This window comes from Rhincodon typus, chromosome 1 (genome assembly GCF_021869965.1).
Source record: "Rhincodon typus isolate 14 chromosome 1, sRhiTyp1.1, whole genome shotgun sequence".
NCBI classification, from domain to species: domain Eukaryota; kingdom Metazoa; phylum Chordata; class Chondrichthyes; order Orectolobiformes; family Rhincodontidae; genus Rhincodon; species Rhincodon typus.
In genome coordinates this window covers 165,332,508-165,357,509 of record NC_063332.1, presented here as the reverse complement: position 1 = coordinate 165,357,509, position 25,002 = coordinate 165,332,508, and the positions used below count along the sequence as shown (strand labels likewise).

The 25,002-nt window shown below is 41.4% G+C and overlaps 1 protein-coding gene across 1 annotated transcript in view; it reads right to left on the bottom strand.

Moving 5' to 3' along the window:
- Window positions 1-21,365: 21,365 nt before the first annotated feature.
- The window catches only part of fut10 (fucosyltransferase 10), a 54,617-nt gene continuing 50,980 nt past the window's right edge, over window positions 21,366-25,002 (bottom strand). Inside the window, exon 4 of the mRNA XM_048601529.1 lies at window positions 21,366-21,715. Coding sequence (XP_048457486.1) covers window positions 21,614-21,715 — 102 coding nt within the window. The 3' untranslated portion in view covers window positions 21,366-21,613. The remainder of the gene's footprint in view (window positions 21,716-25,002) is intronic.

The following is a 25,002-nucleotide window of genomic DNA, read 5'->3' as shown; positions in this document are numbered from 1 at the left end:
AGGAGCGAATAAGATTGGCAAGGTGAAAAGATGTACAAATGCCCAATTATATCCCACTCAAAATGAGATAAGTATCACCTTCTCTCTTTTCGTTTCGATGTTGGTTTCAATGGTGAGTTAACTGAGGTTTAAACGTTTTACTGCCACCCTCCCTCCGATGAAGTTGTCTGCAACATTAGACTCTGCTTTCTTCTTTGCAGAGATAAAGACAGAGCCAAATGGATGAATACTTTGTCTCTAGCACTTATTATTTGGCTGAACCACTTGAGACAGAGTGTACTCCAATGCTTTTCTCTGACAAGCTTTGCTACTTCCTACTAATCATTACTGAATATGTTTTATTGGAAATAAATTGCTGCCTCCATATTCATCCAAATAACACAATAAAATTGGTGAGTCATTCTTCCTCTCCTTGCTTCTGTCCTGACATGGTCAATTACTGAAAGCAAAATATATATTGCTGGAACATTTAGTGAAGACCAGAGATGATTATTCATCTCAATGAGGAGACTGTGAATGCAGGGCTCTTAAGAGGAAGAATGATTTCCAACTGAGATTAAACATGATTTTGCATAAAACACAAGCATGATTGTAATATCAAATCTAACCCCAGAGAGGCCTGCTTCCACCATGTTGGATATGAGTGGCTTGTTTGGCTTACATGCCAGAGATGAGCCAAAGGAATGTTATGCAAAAATCATTTACTTACTGGCATGTATATATGTGTTTTTCGTTAAATCAGGAGATGAAATATAATTGTACCAGAGGTAAGTTATTAATTCAACACGCACTAAGAGCATAGACAGAAAATAGAACATTTAACAGTTGGACAGGACAATTAGCAACCAGTGATACTGTTTCAAAGGGAACTTCTCATGAAAGCAAATTATGTCACTCTCTGAATTTGTGTAGAAAATAAATAAAAACATGTTCTCTATAATTGACAGCCGGCTGCACTGTTTCTGCTTTAGAAGCAACATTATTTTACTGTAATTAGTATATAGCAAATCAATCAGAAAGTGTTCTCTTAACTCTAATTAGTCCCTGGTCACTCCAGATTCATCCCACACTGTCTAGGCCCCCCATAAGAATCTTCTGGTATTTTGCAAAGATGAAAACAAGTTAACTTAGACCGATGAGAATGTTACTTGTAAATGACAAAGGACTAATTGAATACACTGTGCTTCTCATTGATTACCCGAAGCATTTAGAGAGCAAAGCCACAGTGCATTAAAAAAAATCAATCTGTGGAAGGAGTTTGGATAATTCTAGTTCTAGCCCCGATCTCTCAATCTTCCTCAAACAGAAGAGTGGTGCCAATGAACCAATAGATTGCAAATGTTGCACATTTGTCCAAAAAAGGAGAAGAATAAAACTGGCAATTACAGGCTAATTAGCGGTTAGTCAATTTGATGATGGAGAAGTTTATAGAAACAAGTACGGAATTTTCAGGGTCACTGGATGGCGGACTGTGAGGCAGGAGGGTTGGCACATGACAGGGTAAGGTGTGGGTAAGTTGTCTTCCCACCACACTGCCATGTTGCCAGTGCCATGGAAATTGGCAAATTGGATGTCACACTGCAAGGGAAATTAAGAGGCACTTCCTGCATGTGCAAGACAGCCAACTGCCCTTTGTGGAGGCCACCCTCTGAAACCTGGCAACAACCCTCCCAGCAGGTTTCAGGCAGGGTCCCTTTATGGGCACTTCAGGCCCCATGGAGGGACAGTTTATGGCAATGGATACCCCTGCATCTAGGTCTTGGCTCTAGATGCATGCCAGCTGCCTACCCCCAATCACTGGGCCTCTCTGCCTTCCTCAACAACTCTTACCCCTCTTTGTGGGCACCCATTCATTGGTGCGAATATCTCCCTGGAGTTGCAACCTCAGCACTGACCACCTCTTTTGCATCTAGCAGTTCTAAAGAGACTGCACCTGAAGTATTGTGTTGAGTTTTGGTCTCTTGATGTAAGGAACAGTATTCTTGCTTTTAGGTTGTGTGGTTTTTGTGACCACAACCATAAGTTTGGGTTCAAGACTGAATGGTCAATATGAATGCAAGGTCAAGAACTGTCTTCAGCTTTGAGCATCTTTCTAACTTTGCTTATTATATATTAAGATTAAACACTCCAAGGCTTGGTATCATTGCAGATAGATATATATCATCTGTCATAGATGTATGGTTGTGTTTTGGCATGATACCATCAGTATCCAAGTCATTATCCTGTGTGATGGGCTTTTCTTCACAGGACTTGACCATTGCTCATTATGGCATATCACCTAGATAAGACATTATTTCTTTCTACGAGCATATTCATTTTTATGAACGAACCTCATGCACTTTGTCGTGGTTCAAGCTAGGATAACTGTATCATGCTCATTGATCATGCTCATGTGCTTACCCTTCCTTCCAACAATGTGCTGCACACACAGTGAGACTATGGAATGGAAGGACCATGTGGTTATGCCCATACATAAGAGCTTTTCCAGTCAGTTTAAACTTCACTAGAGGAGAAGCACCTAGATTTAAAATAGCTATCTGAAAACCTTGGGAAGTTGCTTTACATTTCATAACTCTACAGCACAAATTCTGCAAGTGTGTTTGACTGAGGGTAGCAAGGAGAAGAGACAATAGGTTGAACACTCCACTTCCCGCACATGCCTTGGAATGGTGCACTTGCTGCTGAGTTACCAAACATAGAGAATATGGAGGTCAATGTGCCACCAACAGTTATACCAGTGTTATCATTAATTTGACATACAAAAGGAAATGTTAATCACCAGAATGTCCTGCACACAGAAAATATCAGTAGCAATCTTGCCTTATGGCTCAGTCAAAATTTTGTCTTGAAGAAGAGGTTCTTTCATTATTGAGGCTGGTGGAGTTGAAGGTTTCACACAACTTCGATCAGTTGATTGATGTTCTTATTGCTGTTGAGCCCATAAATGGATTCATGGGCCAGTCTTGTGGCTTTTTCTGACCTATATGTGTATGGACTAGCATACCTTAATGTGAATCTTGAGGAATTAAAATTTCGTTGCTTTTGAAAATAACACTCTTGGAGAGTCTTAGTTTGTTTTTCAATAACCAGAAAGAATGTGAAAGCTGTTGGATGCTCACTCATTGATGATGATCTTTTTGAGCTGTTGCCCTGGTCATCATCTAACATAGCTTGCTGAATCTGTTGTACTTTGCTGTGACCAAGATTTATGAAATCAGTGGTGCAGGCTGGAATCTTTGGTGTTGGACTGACAGGTTCATTACCTGATGAATCATATGAATTTGTTGATCTGCACGTAGGTAGAGTCAGGATACATCGTCCATCTGTTCCAATGAAACAAAAGGTTTCAAGTGTCCATCCCAAGATCTGTATTGGCATTTAAGATTGGTAATGCCAATGCATGGGTTGCTAGATGTGTTGTGAGCAGTTGGCCTATTTTGTGTGGACCATACTATGTTGTGCCAGTTTCTAGAGCACATCTCATTTGATTTAGATTGAATGAAAAGTTTCAGCTTTTCTGATGGCTGCCAGTTGTCAAGTTGACTACATTTACAGACTGACTGGAGTCTACAAAATGAAATATTGTGGTTACCTCTTGGGTTGTATTCTCTTGCTTATTTACAATGGATATATAATGGGTTTTTATATTGTGAGAGTAATGTGTTTTTGCTACTGTTCGATTTTACAAACAAGTAGATTAAAAACTTACGCATTAGATTTCAGTTAGAAGGTTCCATAATGGAATATTTTTTGGCTTTTGGAAAACACCCATAGATGGAAGAAAGTCCTTTTGGTTTAAGTTTGCAGAAGTCTTGGCTGAAGCTGAATGAGTAAGCTTATTGCACCTGAAGAAGGGAGATAGTTTAGAATTATTAAGGGAGATAGCTTAGAATTATTAAGAAATAGATTACCTCAGTATAAAGTGTTTAGTTTGAAAGTTCCAGATTAGACATGCTTAGTTAAAACACTAATAGGTTATTTGAAGCTGAGAAAATCTAACCTCAGCTGTATAAAGACACTAGACACTAAAGAGACTATCAGAATCTCAAGCCTGGGAATTGAAGCCACGGGTTAAATTTAGCCTTATGTAAGTGGTAGAGAAGAGAATTCTGTTTGGTGTGAGTATAGCAAATGAATGATGTTGGGATCAATGGAATTGTGTATTAACATGTGTTTCAACGTTTTCAGCTTATGTTACATGCACATAGTGAAGTTTCTTCTTGTGAAAGACCACATTGTTAAAACTAAAAATACAAACTATGATCTATCAAGCCAGATTTTAGTCTTGGATCTGATTTGTCTAGTGATAACCATCAACTGGGCTCATAACAACAAAGAGAGAGTGGCTGCAGGCAAGTCAGGTACTTTTACACTGGAAGGCCACATGTCATGTAACTGTCTTACCGATATGACAGAAGGATGTCATAGTAGAGGTTGTGAACAAACTACCATGCCTACAAAAACAAATTTAATTCATTAGCCCTTTGAAGTTACTCTCACACTCACACTTCTGACGTTTTCTCTGCAGCAATTCGCAGAATCAGTGTTAAGTAAAACACAACAGGATCTTGCTAAATCAATGTTTGCAATGTCCATAACTGGTAAATCCATGATCCTCTCCATTGTCACTGTCGTTGGAGCCAAATCTCTGATAGGTCAGTCAAAGCAACATGAATTCATTGCTATGAGATAGTCTTTCCACAATTATTGGAGTGAGGCATTTTTAAACACTTACCTTCCATCAGCAAACAAGACAGCCTCGAATGACTTTGGATAGAAGCCATGATGTATTAAAATAGACGCACAGAGCACAGTAATATATTTCATTTGTATTATCTTTCAGTATGGAGTACTGCATTTCTCTCTCTCTTTTAGCATAGCCCTCATTTCTGAGGCCCTTTAGACTTCAGTACCTGTCCTGTGTTGTCATATCAGTAATGAAGGATTTTCTTTCAGCAGCCCAAAAACAAACCTGATTTTCCTTTGTTACTTTTTTTAAGGATAACTGGCTTTGTCTGTTGCAATGTAAACACTGATTATGTGTTTGCAATGAAACTGTGTCATGGATTTAAACCAGGTCAAATTCTTGAGCTTCCTTTGGAACTCCATATAAAAGTTAATACAACAAATGTGATTCCTGTGTTGTAAATAATGGAAGACTACAAGCTCATAGAATAATGTATCGATTGTCCAAATTGCCCTTGACAACAGATGTATTATTAAAAGTTAACAATCCTTGGAGTGTGTCAGGAGCTCAAAATGAATTTTAATACAACCACTGTTGCAAGATCATGTTATATTTATTCTCAGAGAGGCATGCCCAGTATAAATACTATTGACAACCACACCACTGCACATTGCAAAAGGGTTTGATGCTCGGAGCAGTATGCAAGCTTGGAACATTTACTTCCAAATAGAAAATTAAATGTGAATTGTGAAAGGGCCTTTGAATTTCACCTCCATGACCTAGTCTGTGCCAAAGAAGCAGATCAGGAATAAATGACGTCTTTGGCAAGCCAGATTTTAAAAGTATCCAGTCTGATTTGGCATAGGGTAGAAAATCTCACAAAAATGTCGTCTTTTGCATTCATTCTGTGTCTGGAAAATGGCTAATTGCAGGTTTAATTCTGCCACCATTGAATTTGTAGTCTTTTTTATGCACTCGTGGAACATGACCGTAACTAGCAGGGCCAGCATTTATTGCCCGTCCCTAGCTGCCCTTGAGTGGCTAGAATGCAATACTGGGCTGGCTATGTTGTTGGTCCTGTTGGAAATGAAGTGGATACAACAGTAAAACAATATTGTATACTTTAAATTCTACCTAGAAATTGAAATTATTTTACATTCTGGAGCTTTAACAATAAAGGGAATGTTGATTAAAACTGAATTAGGTCTTGTACACAGGGGAGAAGTGTCAATAATTTGAGGGCAGGGGTTTTAGGTAAAAGGACTAAAGTTTAAAGGACATGTGAGAGGGACCTGTTTACATAGAAGGTATTAAGTGCCTGGAATGAGCAATGAGAGGAATTGGTAGAAGCAGACACAATAGCAACGTTTAAGAGGCATTTTGATAGATGCATGAATAGGCAGAGAATAGAGGGATATAGACCGTATTGATGCAAAAGGTTTTTAGGTTAGAAAAAACATTTCTACTATAGAAAAGAGGGTGCTCAAGTCGACACAGCGTGGAGCTGGGAGGAACACAGCAGGTCAGGCAGCATCAGAGCAGGAGAGTCAACATTTCGGGTTGGGACCCTTCATCAGTCCTGGGTCTAGGCCCAAAACGTCAACTATCTTGCTCCTCTGATGCTGCCTGACCTGCTGTGTTCCTCCAGCTCCACACTGTATCCACTTTGACTCCTGCATCAACAGTTCTTGCTATCTCTGAGAAGAGGGTGTTACCTGGTTGGTAAGTGGACTCTGATAGATAAAGTCATTGTAATGGAGAATGTACTATTTATGTGATGACTGACAGATAACTATCAACCTTTGTTTAGGTGTTAAACCAAACAGATTGACTCTAGTCAAGGCCTGAGTCATGAACCAGAGAATGGCTGTTACCTGTTTTGTTGAGTTGAAGTAGATACAGCGGCTGTTTTAAGTTCTTTCTGTCTGCAATGAACAAGACTCAGTGTATTAATTCATATAAATTCCAGCATGTTCAAGAACACCACACCACATGTCCAACAAACAACTCTAAATTGGTTGTCAGTATAGCTCTTCATCACATATGCTGTCCAAGCACAGAATCTCATTTAATGTTGGATACTATGTTTTGCTTGTTGTGAGCAGTGAAAGGGATTTGCCGTTTAGTATGATCCTCCACTCTTTAGGATGTATGGCCTATATACTGTCCATGACACCAACAGTAAAATTCATTACCACATTAGTCATTTGTTATAGGCAGAACATCCTTTTGCCTTACAGCAGCGTTCTGTTGGTGGCTGACACGACCATTGTAGCAGCATAAAACAACTAGCTTCACCAGTTCCTTAAACCTTTGCTATACTTTACCTTTCAGGGTAATCTGAAGTAGACTGGGCACTTTTCAGGGCCAATAGTAAATAGATGTGCATATCCATTCATACTGCAAGTATGTCCCATTTGTATTTTATTTCAATACACCATCCTGCTGTCATGCTGACTTTTCTGTCCTTGATCTGCTGCAGGGTTCAAGTGAAGCCCAACACCAGATAGAGAGCACTACCTCATTTTCTGACTGGACTCTTTACAGCCTTCTGGACTCAACACTGAGCTCGGAAACTTTAGACCATGAACTCTGTCCCACTTTCTGACTTCCCTAACACCCCAGTATCTGTATTTTGTTTTTCTGATTTAGCTTTCAGTCATGGCTCGTCTTAATTCTGTTATTAACACCTTCCCAGGATCCAAGTCTTTTCTTCACTACAGAAATTTCAATTCCATTTGTTGGTTTTTGGTCACTTTGATTTTTAATCTCCCTTAATATTCCCCTGACCTGTCTTTCTATTCCACTTACCACTTTGTCCTTTTCAACAGCATGAAAACCATTACATTTCCACCTCCCTCCAGTTCTGCGGAAGAGACATAACAGACTCAAAATTTTAGCTCAGTTAATCTCTCTGCAGATGTTGTTGAGTTTTTCCAGCACTTCCTTTTTATATTTTTGAAACTGATGAAGCTGCCTTGGGCAAATTCATGATTCTGCAATTCCCTATTTTACGTCCATACCAGATCCTAAAAACACTGAGTGAATGTCAGAAATGCAAGATAATTAACAAAGTTCCTGGCATCCATAGCTTGAGGGTGGCACAAGTAAATTCAACTATGGAGTATGTTAAAAAGTGTTGGAAAAAGGAGAAGTGAATGTCCTGCACTCATCAGGGCAGAAACACAAGAAAAAACTTTAGAAAAGAAGCAACAATTGATACAGCATGAGAAATGAATATGTTACAGACTTTGTACCTTTTATTCACTGTGTAAAGGGCATGGGCAAAATATTTTGCAGTCCCATGACCACACTGTGATCAAACAGAGCCCACCTGCCTGCTTTAAATGTAGGCAGTTAATGAAGACAGTTAACAGTTCCTGCTACACCTTCTTATTACCCTACGCTTCTATTACTTTCTCCCTTATCTGTTTACCTCAGATCTGCTTTACCTGCCTTCTTTGTCACTTGGTGTAAGAAGAAGAGAAATGTGCTTATCTCATTTCCCCTTAAATGTTACTTCCCCAAACTGTGGCAGATGAACCTTGAAACTACTCTTTTGGTAAATGTGGTTCTCCTCAGTTTCCTATTTGATTTACAGGTGACTATCATTTATTGATGGATCCCATTTTTGGTTTACTCCAAAATAGAAAACAATGTCTCCACTTGTACTTGTTAGGTCACCCCTCAACCTTCTCCTTCTAGACTAAAGACTCCCGACATGTTCAGCCTATACACACATATAGAGAGTAATATGAATACGTCTGCAGGTAGGATACACCACAAAGGCAATGTGAAGAAGTATAAGATCAGCAGTTAAAGATTAATACAGAAGTACCAAGGGTTCAATGCAAACAAAGCCAGCAAGACAGAGGTTTTGCACTGAGCTAACTAATGGCAGTTAGGCTGATGATGGACCATTGTGTAACTGGTTCATGATCAGTTCCCATTCCTGATCAAAGGCAAATGATCCATTACTTTGAAGCACTCACATGCAGTAATCAGCTGAGGGTTGAGTTGAATGAAGCTGAAAAGAAAAATTGCCAATGTTCAGTCTCCAATAAATTTTGATTCACTCAAAACTCAAATGTAGCATCTTCCTGGGTTCAAATCCTCTCCATGACTTGATGTCTATAACTTCCCAACAACACAAAGACCATCAAAGATCTTGGGATTCTTCCAACTATGAGCTCCTCTTCTGCACCTCCACTGTTTTATCAATGGTGGTCATGCCTCAATGACTTTGCCCGATGCTCTGGAATGACTTCACTAAAACTTTCTACTTCCTCCTTTAAAACTTCCTTAAAACCCACCTCCTGGACCAGGAATTTAGTCAAATCTCTTCATGTGGCTTCCATGAAATTCTGTCTAGTAAAGTTTTTATGAAGTATTTTGGTGAGTTTTAATACATTAAATGCACAATCTAAATCAGAGGTAGGTTCTTTACTCAGAGAGCGTCAGAGGTAGGTTCTTTACTCAGAGAGTGTCAGAGGTAGGTTCTTTACTCAGAGAGTCGTCAGAGGTAGGTTCTTTACTCAGAGAGTGTCAGAGGTAGGTTCTTTACTCAGAGAGTCATCAGAGGTAGGTTCTTTACTCAAAGAGTAGTAAGGGCGTGGAATGCCCTGCCTGCAAAAGTAGTAGACTCGCCAACTTTAAGGGCATTTAAATGGTCATTGGATAAACATATGGATGATAATGGAATAGTTTAGGTTAGATGGGCTTCAGATTGGTTTCACAGGTCGGCGCAACATCGAGGGCCGAAGGGCCTGTACTGCGCTGCAATGTTCTATGTTCTATGTTCTATGTAAATACAAGGCGTTAGCTGCTACATAAGTTGCGTGCTCAAGGTTTGCTGGCACTAATGTCAGAACTGTAGCTGAGCACAATCATCACAGTCAGGATGAACAGCTCAGAAATTTAGGAAAGTATTAATTTACAGGTATCCAATCCTAAAGACAATGTGAACAGATTCTGACCTCATGCATGATCAGTACAGGTACAACAAAGCTACCAGAATTTTTACTGAGGTACAATTGTTTTAAGGCACATCATTATTGCCAACCCCACACTTGGGTGACTCAGTGACCACACACTTGCCTTGCAGTCAGACTCCTGAGTGTCGAATCACAGAAGTCAATGGACATTGCAGTCTGGCAGAATTGACTGTGCAGCGTGTGGTTTTATTGCAGCATTGTACAGCTGAGGCACCCATGCAAGAGGTGCTCCCACAATGCAATAGAAATCTGTTGACCCAGAGGCGCTCTCAGGATGAGCTCTCGGTGTATCACCTGTCACTTCTCTCATTGCCGCATTCCCTGAATAACAACACTAGTACCGAAGGATATGGAGGTGGGGTGGGGGGGTGTGGGGGAAGGACGTGTGTGGAGAGCAGTAAAGGGGAAGGCAGAGGCAGCTGCGAGGTGGGGTAATGGCTACTATGGATAAGAGGAGTGGCAGGTAGTGGCTGGGGAGCTGGCCAAAAGGCACTATTTTGGCAGAGCGATGTTATCACTACCATCTTCACCAGCCGTTTTGGCATTGGCAGCACACACCATTTTTTTGTCACAACGTGGAAGGGGGCCATTCACCCCTTTGTCCCTACACCAGTTCAATTACCCAGTGCCAATCTCCTGCCTTTTCTCCTATCCTTGCAAACCATTTCTGTCTGAATAATCATCTAGTTTCCCCTTGGATGCTATAATTGAACCAGCTTCCATTTCCATGCAGCACATTCCAAACACCAGTTACATGAAAAAGCTTTTTTTCACATTACCCTTGCTTCTCTTAAACATCATTTTAAATCTATGCCCTCTCGTTCTTTTCCCTTTTACAAGCACAATTAGCTTCTCTTTATTTACTGTATCCACCTCATTTATAATTTTGGAAACTTCTATTGAATCTCCTCTCAGTCTTCTTCTCTCCAATGAGAACTTCTTCAATCTATCCTCACAGCTGAACTTTTTCATTTCAGGAACTATTCTAGGACTACAAACAAAATGCACTGCAGAAATTCACTAGTGATCTTCAGGCAGCACCTTCCAGACCCATGACCACTTCCATTTAGGAGGACAGGGCAGCAGAATACATGGGAACACCACTACCTGCAAGTTCCCCTCCAAGCCACTCATGCTAACTTGGAAATATATCATCATTCCTTCACTGTCACTGGGTCAAAATCCAGGAATTCCCTCCCTAATGGAATTGAGGGTCAATCCACAACACATGGACTGCTGTGGTTCAAGAAGGCAGCTCATCAACACCTTTTCAAGGGCAACCAGGGATGGGTAATAAATACTGGCTCAACCAGCAACACCCATGTCCTGTGAATGAATATCTCCTGAATTACTTCTATACACTCTCCAAAGCAACCAAATCTTTCCTATAATGTGGCACCCACAAATGGACCAACACTGTAGCTGAGGTCTAACAATAGGGAAGTTTTAATAGAGGATTTCCTCTGTGCTACAGCACTGAAGGATTTTACATGCACGCATTGTAACAGGACCAAAGAAACCAGGCAGGAAGGTGATCATTTATTAATCACTGTTGGTCCAGAGTAATTTGGAAAGTTGATGTAATTTTGAATAAAGGAAAGGACCAAATCTAATTGAATAGAAACCCTTGACATCAAGGGAAATGAATCATAGCTTGAGAGTGATTACGTAGCATCAGGTTAAAAAAGTGGAAGAAATTGAACACAATTATTCATAAAAGGGAAAACAGTAAAGAAAAAGAGGCTATCAATTATTGGGAATTAAATTACTTGGCTACAATGTGAAATAATGTCAGGTGTCTTTCAGGAGGGATAGACAGGTTCAGAAGGCTTGTTACAAAGGATACGAGGGAAGAGAGCTAATTTAATGTGGTATCCATTCATCAGTCTGCAGCAATGAAACTAAAGAAGGTTTCATTACTCATTAGATTTGATCTCATTGTTTGCTGGTTTTATGGGATAAAAGGGTTCACTAATGCAAGTGAGGCAGAGTATTTCAGTAATTGCTGGAAAAGCTCAGTAGGTCTGCTAGCATCTGTGGAGTGAAATCAGTTAATGTTTCGGGTTGATTGACCCTTCCTCAGAACCAGACCTGAAACCTTAACTCTGTTTGTGTTTCTGATTTACAGCATCTGCAGTTTTGTCAGTTTTTTATAGAGTATTTCAGACGTTTCATCAGAGGAATGTGATTGTGAAGCATGGCACATTGACATATAATAGCTTCTTCCAGGCACATGTAGCTTATGTGCCCATCTAAAGCATTCAACCAAACCAATCTTCGTTTGTCCAGTATTTTAGAATAATTATTCTTCTTGGTTTTCTGCAGCTTGGACCTCTTGCATGGATCCAGGCTGCCCATCAGTGCTAAATAAAAGCCGTAAGAACTGCGGATGCTGTAAATCAGAAACAAAACCAGAAGTTGCTGGAAAAGCTCAGCAGGTCTGGCAGCATCTGTGAAGAAAAAGTCAGAATTAACTCTTTTTCTTCACAGATGCTGCCAGACCTGCTAAGCTTTTCCAGCAATTTCTGTTTTTGTGCCCATCAGTCCTGTTTACAGCCTCTCTTTATGAAGAATTTTGTATCCCAGATGAATGATATGTGACGCCTACAGTAACATCCCACACAACGGATAAACTGCAGCCAGAAGGTTTGGGGCACAGTTCCCTCTATCAGTTCATTGTAGTGAAAATGGGAGCAAAGTATCACTCATCGCTTTATACATGTTAACTTCGCCCAGATGTCTTGAACATTCAATTCATTAAGAAGTCCTTCTGGAAATTGTTCTCTAATTATTTTTTACAATATATTCGAAACGCCTCTGCAGATTTTGCAGGAGCAAGGTGTGCATTTTTTGAAGCTATTAGAGGTATTAGTCCTATTTCAGTGGCTCATAATACTCACAAAAAAAAAGCAGAATTGAAGTTTTCAAGTTCTATTCCTCACAATTTGGAGGACAGTTAGCTCAGTTGGCTGGATGGCTGGTTTGCAAAGTAGATCATTACCATGCACTAGAGTTCAATTCCTACACCAGCTGAGTTACTCTCCTTCTCAACCTTTCTCCCTTGCCTAAGGTGTTTTGACCCTCAGGTTAAACCACCACCAGTTATCTCACTCTAATGAAAGAGCAGCTCTATGGTGACTTTACCTTGAATTTTTTTGATGGTTAAACAAAATTTGTACTTGACCCTTAGAAAACATGCTGCAGTCATTTGCTTTTGAACATCAGAAATTCTAAATTAAGTTTGTATTAAACACGAGTCATCACGGACAGCCAGTTAATTTTAATTTGTGTCACAAAGCCAAACACAGTCTCTAGTGTCGTCCACTAAAGAGGGGAGGATTTTGAACTGAATCTGTTGCCACTTGTTGATCCTGATCACCTACAGTTAACTCATTTGGAATTTGACATATTGCTCAGTGCAGAGAGTGGCCCCACATTTCTCCTCCAGGTTGTCTATGAATGGCAGGAGGTCCTGTTTCCTGGTCATGGCAGTGGGAGACACATTCCATCAGACTGGCTATGGACTCTATGCACCCTGGATATGGAGAAGTGGATGAGGCACCTCGTAGATTCCCATTTCCTTGAGGAGTCTTTGAAGTGCCATTGTGCACTGATGGGGAGGAAGGGTGGCAGCAGGGACATCAACCCTTTGGGGAAAGAGGGGGTGTGCTCCAAGGTTGTGAAGCTGCTTCCCTGACAGTGAATCCAGTGTCATCATCTTCTTCATCATTGATTCCCTACGGGGTGGCCCTTCAGCCCAACAACTCCACACTGACCCTCAGAGCATCCCACCCAGACCCATCCCCCTATAACCCACCCTAACCTACATGTCCCTGAACACTATGGGCAATTTAGTACGGCCAATCCATCGAGCTTGTGTCCAGTAGGTGTGGCTGGCACCTGAGTGGGAGACTTCCAGCTGGCAAGGAGCTTCTGAGCCGCCAAAGGTCATCTCTAGGGCATAGCACCCAGCAGCCTGTGTCCACCTCAGCCATCGAGGCTATGGTCACAATACATCATAATGGTGAAAACTCAGTCCTACTCCACCCGTTATTGAGTCATCATGGTGACATATCATGCTAAATATTTCAGTACTTTTGTGTTACTAAACTTATTTAAATGCATGGCCTACTGATATTATCACTGGACTACTAATGCAGAGACCCAGGTAATATTCTGGGGGGACCTGGGTTTGAATCCTCCCCTTGCAGATGGTCAAATTTGAATTGAAAAAAACATCTGTAATTAAGATGAAGACTATGAATCCATTGCTTTTTGTAAGGGAAAAGGTCATCTGGTTCACTACTGTCCTTTAGGGAAGAAAACTACCATCCTTGTCAGGCATGGCCTACATGTGACTCCAGACCCACAGCAATGTGGTGGACACCAAACTGCCCTCTGGCAATTAGGGATGGGCAATAAATACTGGTGCGTGGGCAGTGGCACAGTGGAAGGGAGGGTGGTGGTCGTGGGCATAGTTGGTATTATGTGGTTCCCAGGACAGGGGAGCAGTTGGCTCGGGGGTCAGGTTGCGAGGGGAGTCATTTGGACATTTCAGGGCAGGGGACTGGTTTAGGGTTCGGGGGCTTAGTTGGGTGGGGTTGAGAGGGCAGGCAGAAGTGAGAAGGTGTCAAAAGGATAGTTAGGTGGTCGCGAGGCTGAGGGGATTACAGGGGGTAGTCAGGAGATTGGAGGCAGGTATTTGGATAATCAGTTGTGTAAATTACCAATGGTAGACTTTAATCTATCAAACATTTCTTGGGTAACATCCCAGGTAAGAGATGTCCAAAGCCCCAAACAAAAATCAACAAATCTCATGCAGAGCTTCAAATTAGAAGATTTTAATTCCAGTGTAAATGATACAAAAAATATATAAAACTTACATTCAAGATAAACCTTCAGTTAAACTTTGATCAACTAACAGTGACAGTGATGTGGATTATTTAAGCATTAAATAAAATTTCTAACCCACCTGATGAGAAATGTCAGTATGACAAGGTTGTTATTAATAGGTAAAATATTGCCTGAAGTGAACATAAAGAAATGGCCAAAAATTGACCAGTGGGTTAATGGTGTTATTTTCTGTTAGATCTGCAATTTCATCGCAGGACAGGCACTTAGACCTTTCCTGTTTCTCAAGCATATCACTATACTTCAACTGAACATGTGTCAAAAGTTATTAATGGATCTTGTTCAATAGGGCTAATTTCTTGCCATGAGGACTTTATCCCACTCACAAGGACCTCCTCAATGCAGCTTTCTGTTGTGATTAAGTGGATGACCTTCCACATCTACTGATTATAGCTAGATCCACTCCAAAACAAGCAGACATTCCTGCTGGGACATTTGGATTACATTACAAAAATAATTCTGCTCATGTGAAGAGATGTAATTCTTCAGATGAGGAAAACAGCTTGAGTCATGTCTAGTTATTAACCTTGCATTGAATATGATTTATGGTGGACAGAGGAGAATGATCTTTAAAGCAATACATTTCATGTCTTCATCCTCTGTGCAAATAGCCCAGGCAAACTCAAAAACCTCAGTGTAAGCTCCTGTACAATCGCAATGACCAATATCCTGCTCTTGCAAGCAATGCGCATTAAACATGCACTTTTCACAATCTACAATTTGATATTGAAATAGTTCATTTTAGGTGCAAGGTCACAGTGATCTGTCAGCTCACCTGTCTTCTTAACTGTTAGTCTCAGCTAATTTCATCAGAGATGAGATATGAGAAATGGATACGGCAAATTATAAACTGGTGTGATTGCTTCATTTGCCGTGCAAGGTTAGCTAGGTTACTACAAGAAAAAAGTCAGGCAGCAAAGTAAGAAACAAGATGAAATTACAATTAAATAATTAAAAACTGAAAGAACTGCGGATGCTGTAAATCAGTATAAAAATAGAGACTGCTGGAAAAGCTCAGCAGGCCTGGCAGCATCTGTGACGAGAAATCACAGTTAACATTTTGGGTCCAGTGACCCTTCCTCAGAACTGATGATAGCCAGGAAAATGTTGATGTATATGCAGAAGATAGGGTGGGGGGAGGGGGAAAGGAATAAGTGATAGGTGGGCATACAGCGTAAAAGAGAAGAACAGTTAGACAGGCAAAGGAGTTGATAATGGTTTGGCTGGGAGGGTGAAAAGCTGTTAATGGAGACTGTTAGTAGCTAACAATAAGTAGTGTGTTATAGCAGACTATGTGATAACAAAGCCTGGTGTGTGGGGTAGGGGGCTGGAACATGGGAGAGTTCAGGCCCTAAAATTATTGAAGTCGATATCGAGTCTGGAGGGCTGTAGGGTCCCCAGGTGGAAAATGAGGTGTTGTTCCTCCAGCTTGCATTGAGCTTCGCTGGAACGCTGCAACAAGTCTGAAACAGAGACGTTGGCCAGGGAACAGGGTGGTTTGCTAAAGCGGCTTGGAGACAGAAAGGACTGCAGATGCTGGAAGCTAGAGTCAAACAATGTGGAACTGGAAAAGTATGGCAGGTCAGACAGCATCCGAGCAGCAGGAAAGTCAATGTTTCGGGTCAGAACCCTTCTTTCCTGCTCCTCAGATGCTGTCTGACCTGCTGCGTTTTCCAGCTCTATATTTTTTGACTTTAGTTTGCTAAAGTGGTGAGCAACTGGAAGCTCAGGGTCTTTTTAGCAGACAGAACATAGATGTTGTGAAGTGGTCATCCAGTCTATGCTTTGTTTACCCAATGTAGAGGAGACCACATTGTGAGCAGCGAATGCAGTAGAGTAATTTGTGTGAAGTGCAGGTAAAATGCTGCTTCCCCTCGAAGGTATGTTTGTGCCCTTAGATACTGAGGAGGGAGGAGGTAAATGGACAGGTGTTACACCTTCAGCTGTTGCTGGGGAAAGTGCTGTGGGGCTGTGGGAGGAGTGTTGAGGGTGAAGGAAGAGTGGACCAGGGTGTCCCGGAGGGAACGGTCCCTGCAGAGGGCGGAAAAGGGATGAGAGGGGAATATGTGTCTGGTGGTGGCAGAAATGGTGACTGATGATCTTCCGGATGTGGATGCTAGTGGGATGGTAGGTAAGGACAAGGGGAAGCCTATCGCTGTTGCGGGATGGAAGAGAAGGGGTGAGGGTGGAAGTGTGGGAGATGGGTCAGACCTGGTTGAGGGCCCTGTCGACAACGGAGCTGGGGAATCCTCGGTTGAGGAAGAAGGTGGACATTTCGGAGGCTTCCTTGTCGAAATTGGGCCTCATCGGAACATATGCAACAGAGACGGAGGAACTGAGAGAATGGAATGGAGTCTTTACATGAAGCAGGGTGCAAGGATGTATAGTCCAGGTTGCTGTGGGAGTTGGTGGGTTTGTAGTGGATATAAGTGGCAGGTCCATCCCCACAAATGGAAACAGAGATGTCGAAGAAAGGAAGGGAGGAGTCAGAGATAGACCAGGTGAACGTGACGGCAGGGTGGAAATTGGAAGCAAAATCGATGAACCTTTCCAATTCTGGTCGAGAGAGGGAAGCAGCACTGATATATCGGAGAAAAAACTGTGGGTGTGGGCTGGAATAGGACTGGAACAAGGAATGTTCTACGTACCTCCCAAGGAACAGGCATAACTGGGGCTCATGCAGGTACCCATGGCCACCCCTCTGACCTGAAGAAAATGACAGGAGTTAAAAGAGAAGAAGTTGAGGGTGAGGACAAGCTCAGCCAAGCGGAGGAGGGTGGTAGTGAGTGGGAACTGTTCAGACCTTTGCTCCAGGAAGAAGCGGCAAGCCCTGAGACCATCCTGGTGTGGGATGGATGTGTAAAGGGATTGCACGTCCATTATAAAGAAGAGGCAGCTGAAGCCTTCAAACTGGAAATTCCGAAACTGGTGTAATGCATCAGAAAAATCACAGATGTAAGTGAGCAGGAACTGGATCAGGGGAGAAAAGACTGAGTCAAGGTAAGAAGAGATGAGTTCTGTCAGGCAGGAGCAGGTTGAAACAACTGGTCTGCCTGGGCAGTCTGTTTGTGAATTTTCGGAAGGAGGTAGAAGCGAGCTGTGTGGGGCTGGGGTACTATCAGCTTGGAGGCAGTTGCGGGGGGAAGTAGGGGGTAAGGAGCTGGGGTGGTGGAAGATCGCCAGATGAAATAAGGTCAGTGACCGTAAGTTGATACAATGGCCTGATGTGCCATGGTGAGGTAATGGTCCAGGGGAAGTAGGAGGCGGTATCTGAGAGCTGGTTCTCAGCCTCTGCAACGTAGAGGTCAGTACACCAGACTACAACAGCACCACGCTTATCGGCAGGCTTAATAACAAAGTCGGGTTGGATCTAAGTGCAGTGATCCTGCAGTGTTTTCCCAGCAATTTCTGCTTTTGTTTCTAATTTCCAGCATCCATGTTTCATTTCTACACTATACAGGTTCAGTGCAAGGGACTCAGTGAAGAGTCAAGAGCAGGTGGATGGCTCTGTGCTGTTCGATCTCAGGAGAAGCTATAGGATTTAGTAGGCAGCTAAATGTTGGATCAGAACTCAGAAGTCCTGGGGAGATGAGAATCAGGGAAAGAAAGTCTGTGTTGAGGAAAGCCAAGAGAAGCTCTGAAGAAACCATCTAGCATTAATACTTGGTACAGCTGCGAGAATGGGGGTTGCAAAACCAAACCCAGTATTTGCTTCAAGTAACTGAGAAAGATTGGAGCTCTTGCAGAAATCTGGCAGCACGTCTTGCTGGGTGAAGCTAGCTGTTGTTGACAAGCTGGAGATACACTTTTGAATGAGGATTGTTTCAGAGTCCAGGGAAGTGTAGACCCAGAGAAGGAAGTTGATCAACACAAATGAGAGTCCATGATGGAGGGTCTCTTGAGAGGAAATTTCAAGTCCGAATTGTTAAAAACAAAGAATTGTAATCCCTTGAGAAGTTTAATGAGATTCTCCTTGGAACAGAGAAGTTTGAGCGAGGGATAATGATGCTTAAAATTATGAGGGATTTAGACAAGAAGAAACTTTTCCCCTTAGCGAAGGGATCAATGACCAAGAGTCATAGATTTATGATAAGGAGTAGATGATTTGGAAAAGATGTGAGGAAAATATGTTTCACCCAGAGGCTGATGGCAATCTGGAACTCATTGCCTTCAAGGGGGGGTGGAGGCACAAATCTTCATAAATTTTAAGAAGTATTTATACGTACACTTGCAATGCCAGGGCACACAAGGCTATGTCAAGTTCATTGTCCTCATGCGAGTTCTGTATTCCTCATTCTGTTCATGACTGATTTCTCTGTGTATATGTGCAGATTGCACTCAATCTTCCAATCTTCTGCTTGCATCTCTCATTTGTCCTTTAAGCTTCTTCATCTGTCTTCTGCGTGTCTGGTCACATGCTTTTTTTTTTGTCAATTTCTTTTCTGTTGTTATTATTTCCAGGTCAAGAGTTGGAACGTCAAATTAACCAACATTTCTCATCATTTAAGAAAACTACAATTTGATCCCTTTACGATTGATGCAAACCCTGACAAGTCCTTTTCAAACATTCTTTAAAACTTTACCAAGACATTCGAACAAAATTACAAATTTTCCTTGATGTATACGACTTCGGGCTCAAAGATCATACATAAGGCAATCATAGCCATTCCCATAAAAGTAACAATCTGATGGAATTGGACAATTCCACCAGGCAGCCCCTCAATTTCTGAGAATTCAAGAGGTCATCAATTCCAATGTTTAACTCCTCTCCTCTCTAGCCCTGGGTTGGGCTGACTCTGAAATTTTCTTATCCTTGACATATAATCCCACTGAATTCAGCTGTCATCTGCAATAGCCAGACAGGCTACATTCATGACACTGATCAATTAAACAATTTCTCCGAATACTCAATCACGTGAAACACTGGTTCAATTTCGAAACAAAATACCTTGAACAGTTGCATGATATTGGTGTTTTAGACTTAATTTTGTTCCACCAACTTTCATTCTGGAAGTTGAAGCTCCAGTTGCAGAGATGATGAATATCCCAAAAAAAAAGCCAGGCAAAGAATAGGGAGAACATCCTACACTATAACAAGTGCTCACAATCCTAACCATCATCTACACTGTTCTATTAATCCATTAGATCAGTTATTGATCATCCCAGGTCATGGGCTCCAACCTTGTAATATTATCCAAGCAACATTATTAAAATATGTTGCTTGTGCATTGCATCAATCTGAAACACAAATGAATTTTCTGCTCAAGGTTCTAGCTACTTTTTCAAAACTGAAGTACAACTTAATTAAAGCAGGAATTGGATGGTGCATCACAAAACTATTTTGAATAAAGAAACAATGAAAATATCATTCTTTCAGCTATTATCTTTTGGATGTGATGTTACGTAGAGGCCTCATCTTCCTACACAGCTGCCATGGGAAATGCCACGTCACTATTTAAATAGCAAGTGACTTTTATCAGTCTCCTATTTATATTTCTCATAAAACATCATAAACAGATATATTATGGCTGTCTCTGGGACTTATGTTGTGCAGAAGTTATCTGCAGCATTCGCAACATTACAACAAAACCTGCTTTGAAAGTACTTCATTGGCTGAAAAATACTTTGGAACTTCCTGAGATTGTGATATTAAATTAAACGCAAGCACAACATTTAATTGTTTCCATGTTTCTGCTCCAAGCTTTCATAAGCAAGAACCAACAAGATCTGAGATGGTCTTAGCTGGGATCTTGCAGAAGGGCAATATACTGATGTTGGAGTCCACTTAAGTTATTACAGTGAAGCTTTGAGTTATTCCCATGTATTTGGGAAAAGATCCCATATTTCCCACTTCTCCTGCACCTCAGAAATTCTATTTCAATCATCTGAAAGTAAGTAAGCAAGCAGATCTCATCAAGCATTCTTGATAACCCTTGACCCAGCATTAGAATAAGGATCAATGTTCTATTGACAGGTTGGCATTTGTAGCAAGATTTTAAAAGCTTCATATGTGACCGGCGGAACGGAATTTCTTACTTATGGTTCAGAAATTACTCTATACAATGCATGAATGAGTGTTAGAAGTATTTAGGGCCAAACATTTCGCTCAACAGGAGATGATGTGATATTAAATAATGCACACTTTATAGAGCATACTCCTTGCAGAATCACTGTAAAAGTGACCACAAACCATATTTCTTGTTCCAGCTCTTTATGATAGATTGTGTATTCATGTTGCTGGATGTGGCAGGTAGAACAAAATGTGAAATTCTTCCAGACTGGCACACTTTGGCATTGAACACAATGGAGAATTCCCTTCATAGTTATCCCTTTAACACTCTGTCATGGTTTTTGACCAACAGTAAGCACACAGAGATAGTGGGGAGACCACTGATGCAGACATCTTTACCCAAGATCACTACTAAAGACAGTTCAGAAAAAGATGAAATGTGCAAATTCACCCTTCCCATCCACAGGCTGGGATTTCACAATGCTTTGCCAAGCCAAAGCCTCAAGTTGAGGCCCTTTCTGATAAAAGGTCACAGACCTGAAATGTTAACTGATGTCCTGACCTCCTCAGTGTTTCCAGCACGTTCTGTTTTTATTTATGTTTAGACCCAGTACCAGATGTGGGACCAAGTTGTAACTTGATGATCTGGGATCAACATTCTTTAATACATGCATCAGTGAACTCTCGCTTAGCAGTAACAATCACAATTACATACCAAATTAAGAGGCATTTGCATTGTACAAAATGCTTTATTGTTCAACTACTCAGGTCAGTAAAAAGGTTATTCCAATGTATGACGCAATTTAGAACATTTTATATTCTATATAAAATATCCGCCGAAGAATGTTTTGATGGGTCTTCTTTCTAAGTTGTGCAAAAACCCCCACCGTAATAGACTTTCATGATGTTTCTCTTGGGTCTCTGCTCATCTCCCACCTTAATAACGTTGGGAAATCCAAGGTTCATTGCCCATCCTAGACTGCAAGACATTCTGTCATTGACTTTCAAATTTTACTTTGAGTCAGTGTTAACCGTGCAAATAAACTTCATTGTTCTTTGATTTCTTGAGAAACTTTCCAGAAGAGGAGTACGGCTTCCTTTCGAATGTTTAATCTGAAAAGAAGAGAAGTTCAGAAGCTTCTCCTCTAAACATCGCACAAAATGTAACACGGCCTGACAATGTTTGCGACATCACCAATGATTTCAATGGGTGTAAAGACCAAATGGTCCTTACATTCGGCAAAGAATCATTCAGAACTTACTGCAGAGGGCATAAGGTTAGCTGAATGGCAGTACTCTCCCTTAAATCTGAACGTTGCATGCTCAAAGACCAAACCACAAACTTGAGTATAAAATCCAGACTAATGCTCAAATATATTGCCAAGAGAGTGTCGTACTGTCAAGGTGCTGCTTCTCAGACGAGATGTTAAACCAAGGCTCTGTCTCCACTCTGAGGCAGATGTTAAAAATTGTATGTTGTCATTCAAACAAAAGCACAGTTTTCCTGGTATCTTGACTCTCAAAATCCACAGAAGTAGAAGTATTTCTGGGATCTGTGTATAAACTGGTTTCAGCATTTCCACACTGCAATAGTGTCAAAGATACTTAATAGTTGTAAAGCACTTTAAGAGATCCGGAGGTCTTGAAAGGTGCTACATAAATGCAAGTCCTTCTTTAGATTGCCAATGTGTTAGTTAATAGTTTATTTTCTAAATTACGAAGGTGTATATTAACTGAAGGGGTAACGACTTATTCATCTTCTTGGAGTTTCATTGTTGCAGGGCTATCAGTTTAACATTATCTCTAACAAATTCAGGAAAGGTGTTAGGGGAAACCTCTACACAGGATTTTTGGATCATGGAACACTTTATCATGAAATTGTTAAGACACAAATTATTGCATCTTTTTGAGGGATGTTTAGGTATGTATTTGAAGCAATGAAAGATACAGAGTTATGGGGAGAGAACTGAGTAGCAGAATTAGTTTTGCATTGCAAAAAGTTGGCATAGATGATACAGTAATTATGTACACGTGTGGCTATGTGTATGTATACTGCATATGGTCTGCACTTATGTAAATGCATGCCTATTAATAAGGAAGGAAAATTCAGAATGAGAAAAAGCTAGCTTGAAATATAAAAATAGATATTAAGAGTTTCTCAGATATATACTGAAAAAGTGAGCATCTGGAGAATTAATCATGGAAAATAAAGAGATAGCAGATAATTGAACAGGTATTCTACATTGGTCTTTAGTATAGTGGAAATAAGTAACACCAGAAATAGATGTACATCAGGAAATGGAAGATAGAAGGGGAATTCACAAAAAAATTACAATTACCAGGGAAGTTGTACTGAGCAAATTGCTGGATCTATGATCGGACAAGTCCACAGGTCTTAAAAGACTTCATCTTAAGGTCTTAAAGGAAATGGTTACTGAGATAATTGATGCAGTAGTCCAAAATTACCAAGGTCCAGGCAAGGTTCCATTAGATTGGAAAACAGTGAATATAATTCCTTTGTCGGAAAACTACAGACCAGCTAGCTTAACATCTGAGATAGGAAAGATGTTAGAGAAGCTATTATTAAAAATGTTACGACAAGGCACATAAAAAGGGTCAAGGTAATCAGACAGAGTGAACATGGTTTGTGAAAGGGAAATCATGTCTAATCAATTTATTGGAGCTCTTTGAAGGAGTAGCAAGTGCTGTGGATAAAGGGGGCCAGTGGATGTACCGTATTTAAATTTCCAGATAGTATTAGATAAGATGAAACATGAAAAGGTTATTACGGAAAATAAAAGCTCATACTTTAGGGAGTGGAATATTGGTATGGGCATAGGCATAAATGAGTCATTTTCTGGTTGTAACAAGTGTTACAGGGATCAATGCTGGGGTCTCAGTTTCTTTTTTACACTTGAGGTTAGATAGTGTATGTGTCACCAATGGAAGATGCCAAAGTGGCAGTGGACAACTACCTACACATACCAGGTTTAGCAATGTCAGTCTGCAGTGACAGAAATCTCTGGTGTGCCAATCATTTCTACATGTGATTAGGTGGAGAATTGGCAATTTTCATACCAGCTCTCAATGTGAGGAAAGCAAAGCTGCAACAAGCTTATCTTGTTTTAAGCAGATGTACCGCAAGAAGGTACACAACAGGCCGAGGCTGACTGAACCCATTATGATCCACTGAGCTGCGGTTGGGTTGGCACCATTGAACCGCCAATCTACTGGTCTGGTTTCAAACGCCATGTTTGCTCTTATTGCAAAACTTCAGATCCTATCAATTCTGTGTTTTTGCAGGGAAAGCCAAAGTTTGCTTCCATTCTGTGAATATAACGGCATTTATACGGAAGGTCACTGCTGCTCCACCAAGTGGCAGTGCATGCTCGGTACTCCATCTAGTGGCGGCATTGCCCAGATCAGCAGGTGTAAATGACTTGGACAAAGGCACTGAAGACAAGGATGCTAAACTTGATGACACAAAGGCAGGTAGTAAAGTAGGTTGTGACCATGAAGCTCACAGAATAAGAAGATTCACTGAAACTCAGATTGGAAGGAATCTCTTCTCTGGAGGATAGTGAATGTCTGGAATTCCCAATCTCGACAATTGTGGCAACTCGAGAATAACAAGGTGTAGAGCTGGATGAACACAGCAGGCTAAGCAGCATCAGAGGAGCAGGAAAGCTGATGTTTCGGGCCTAGACCCTTCTTCAGAAATGGGGGAGGGGAAGGGGGCTCTGAAATAAATAGGGAGAGAGTGGGAGGCGGATAGAAGATGGATAGAGGAGAAGATAGGTGGAGAGGAGACAGACAGGTCAAAGAGGCGGGGATATGGAGCCAGTAAAGGTGAGAGTAGGTGGGGAGTTAGGGAGGGGATAGGTCAGTCCAGGGGGGACTGACAGGTCAAGGGGGCGGGATGAGGTTAGTAGGTAGGAGATGGGGGTCGGGTTGAGGTGGGAGGAGGGGATAGGTGGGAGGAGGCACAGGTTAGGAGGCGGGGACGAGCTGGGCTGGTTTTGGGATGCGGTAGGGGGAGGGGAAATTTTGAAGCTTGTGAAATCCACATTGATACCATTGGGCTGCAGGGTTCCCAAGCGGAATATGAGTTGCTGTTCCTTCAACCGTCGGGTAGCATCATTGTGGCACTGCAGGAGGCCCAGGATGGACATATCGTCTGAGGAATGGGAGGCAGAGTTGAAATGGTTCGCGACTGGGAGGTGCAGTTGTTTAGTGCAAACCGAGCATAGGTGTTCTGCAAAGCGGTCCCCAAGCCTCCGCTTGGTTTCCCCGATGTAGAGGAGGCCACAACGGGAACAGCGGATGCAGTATATCACATTAGCACATGTGCATGTGAACATCTGCTTGATGTGGAAAGTCTTCTTGGGGCCTGGGATGGG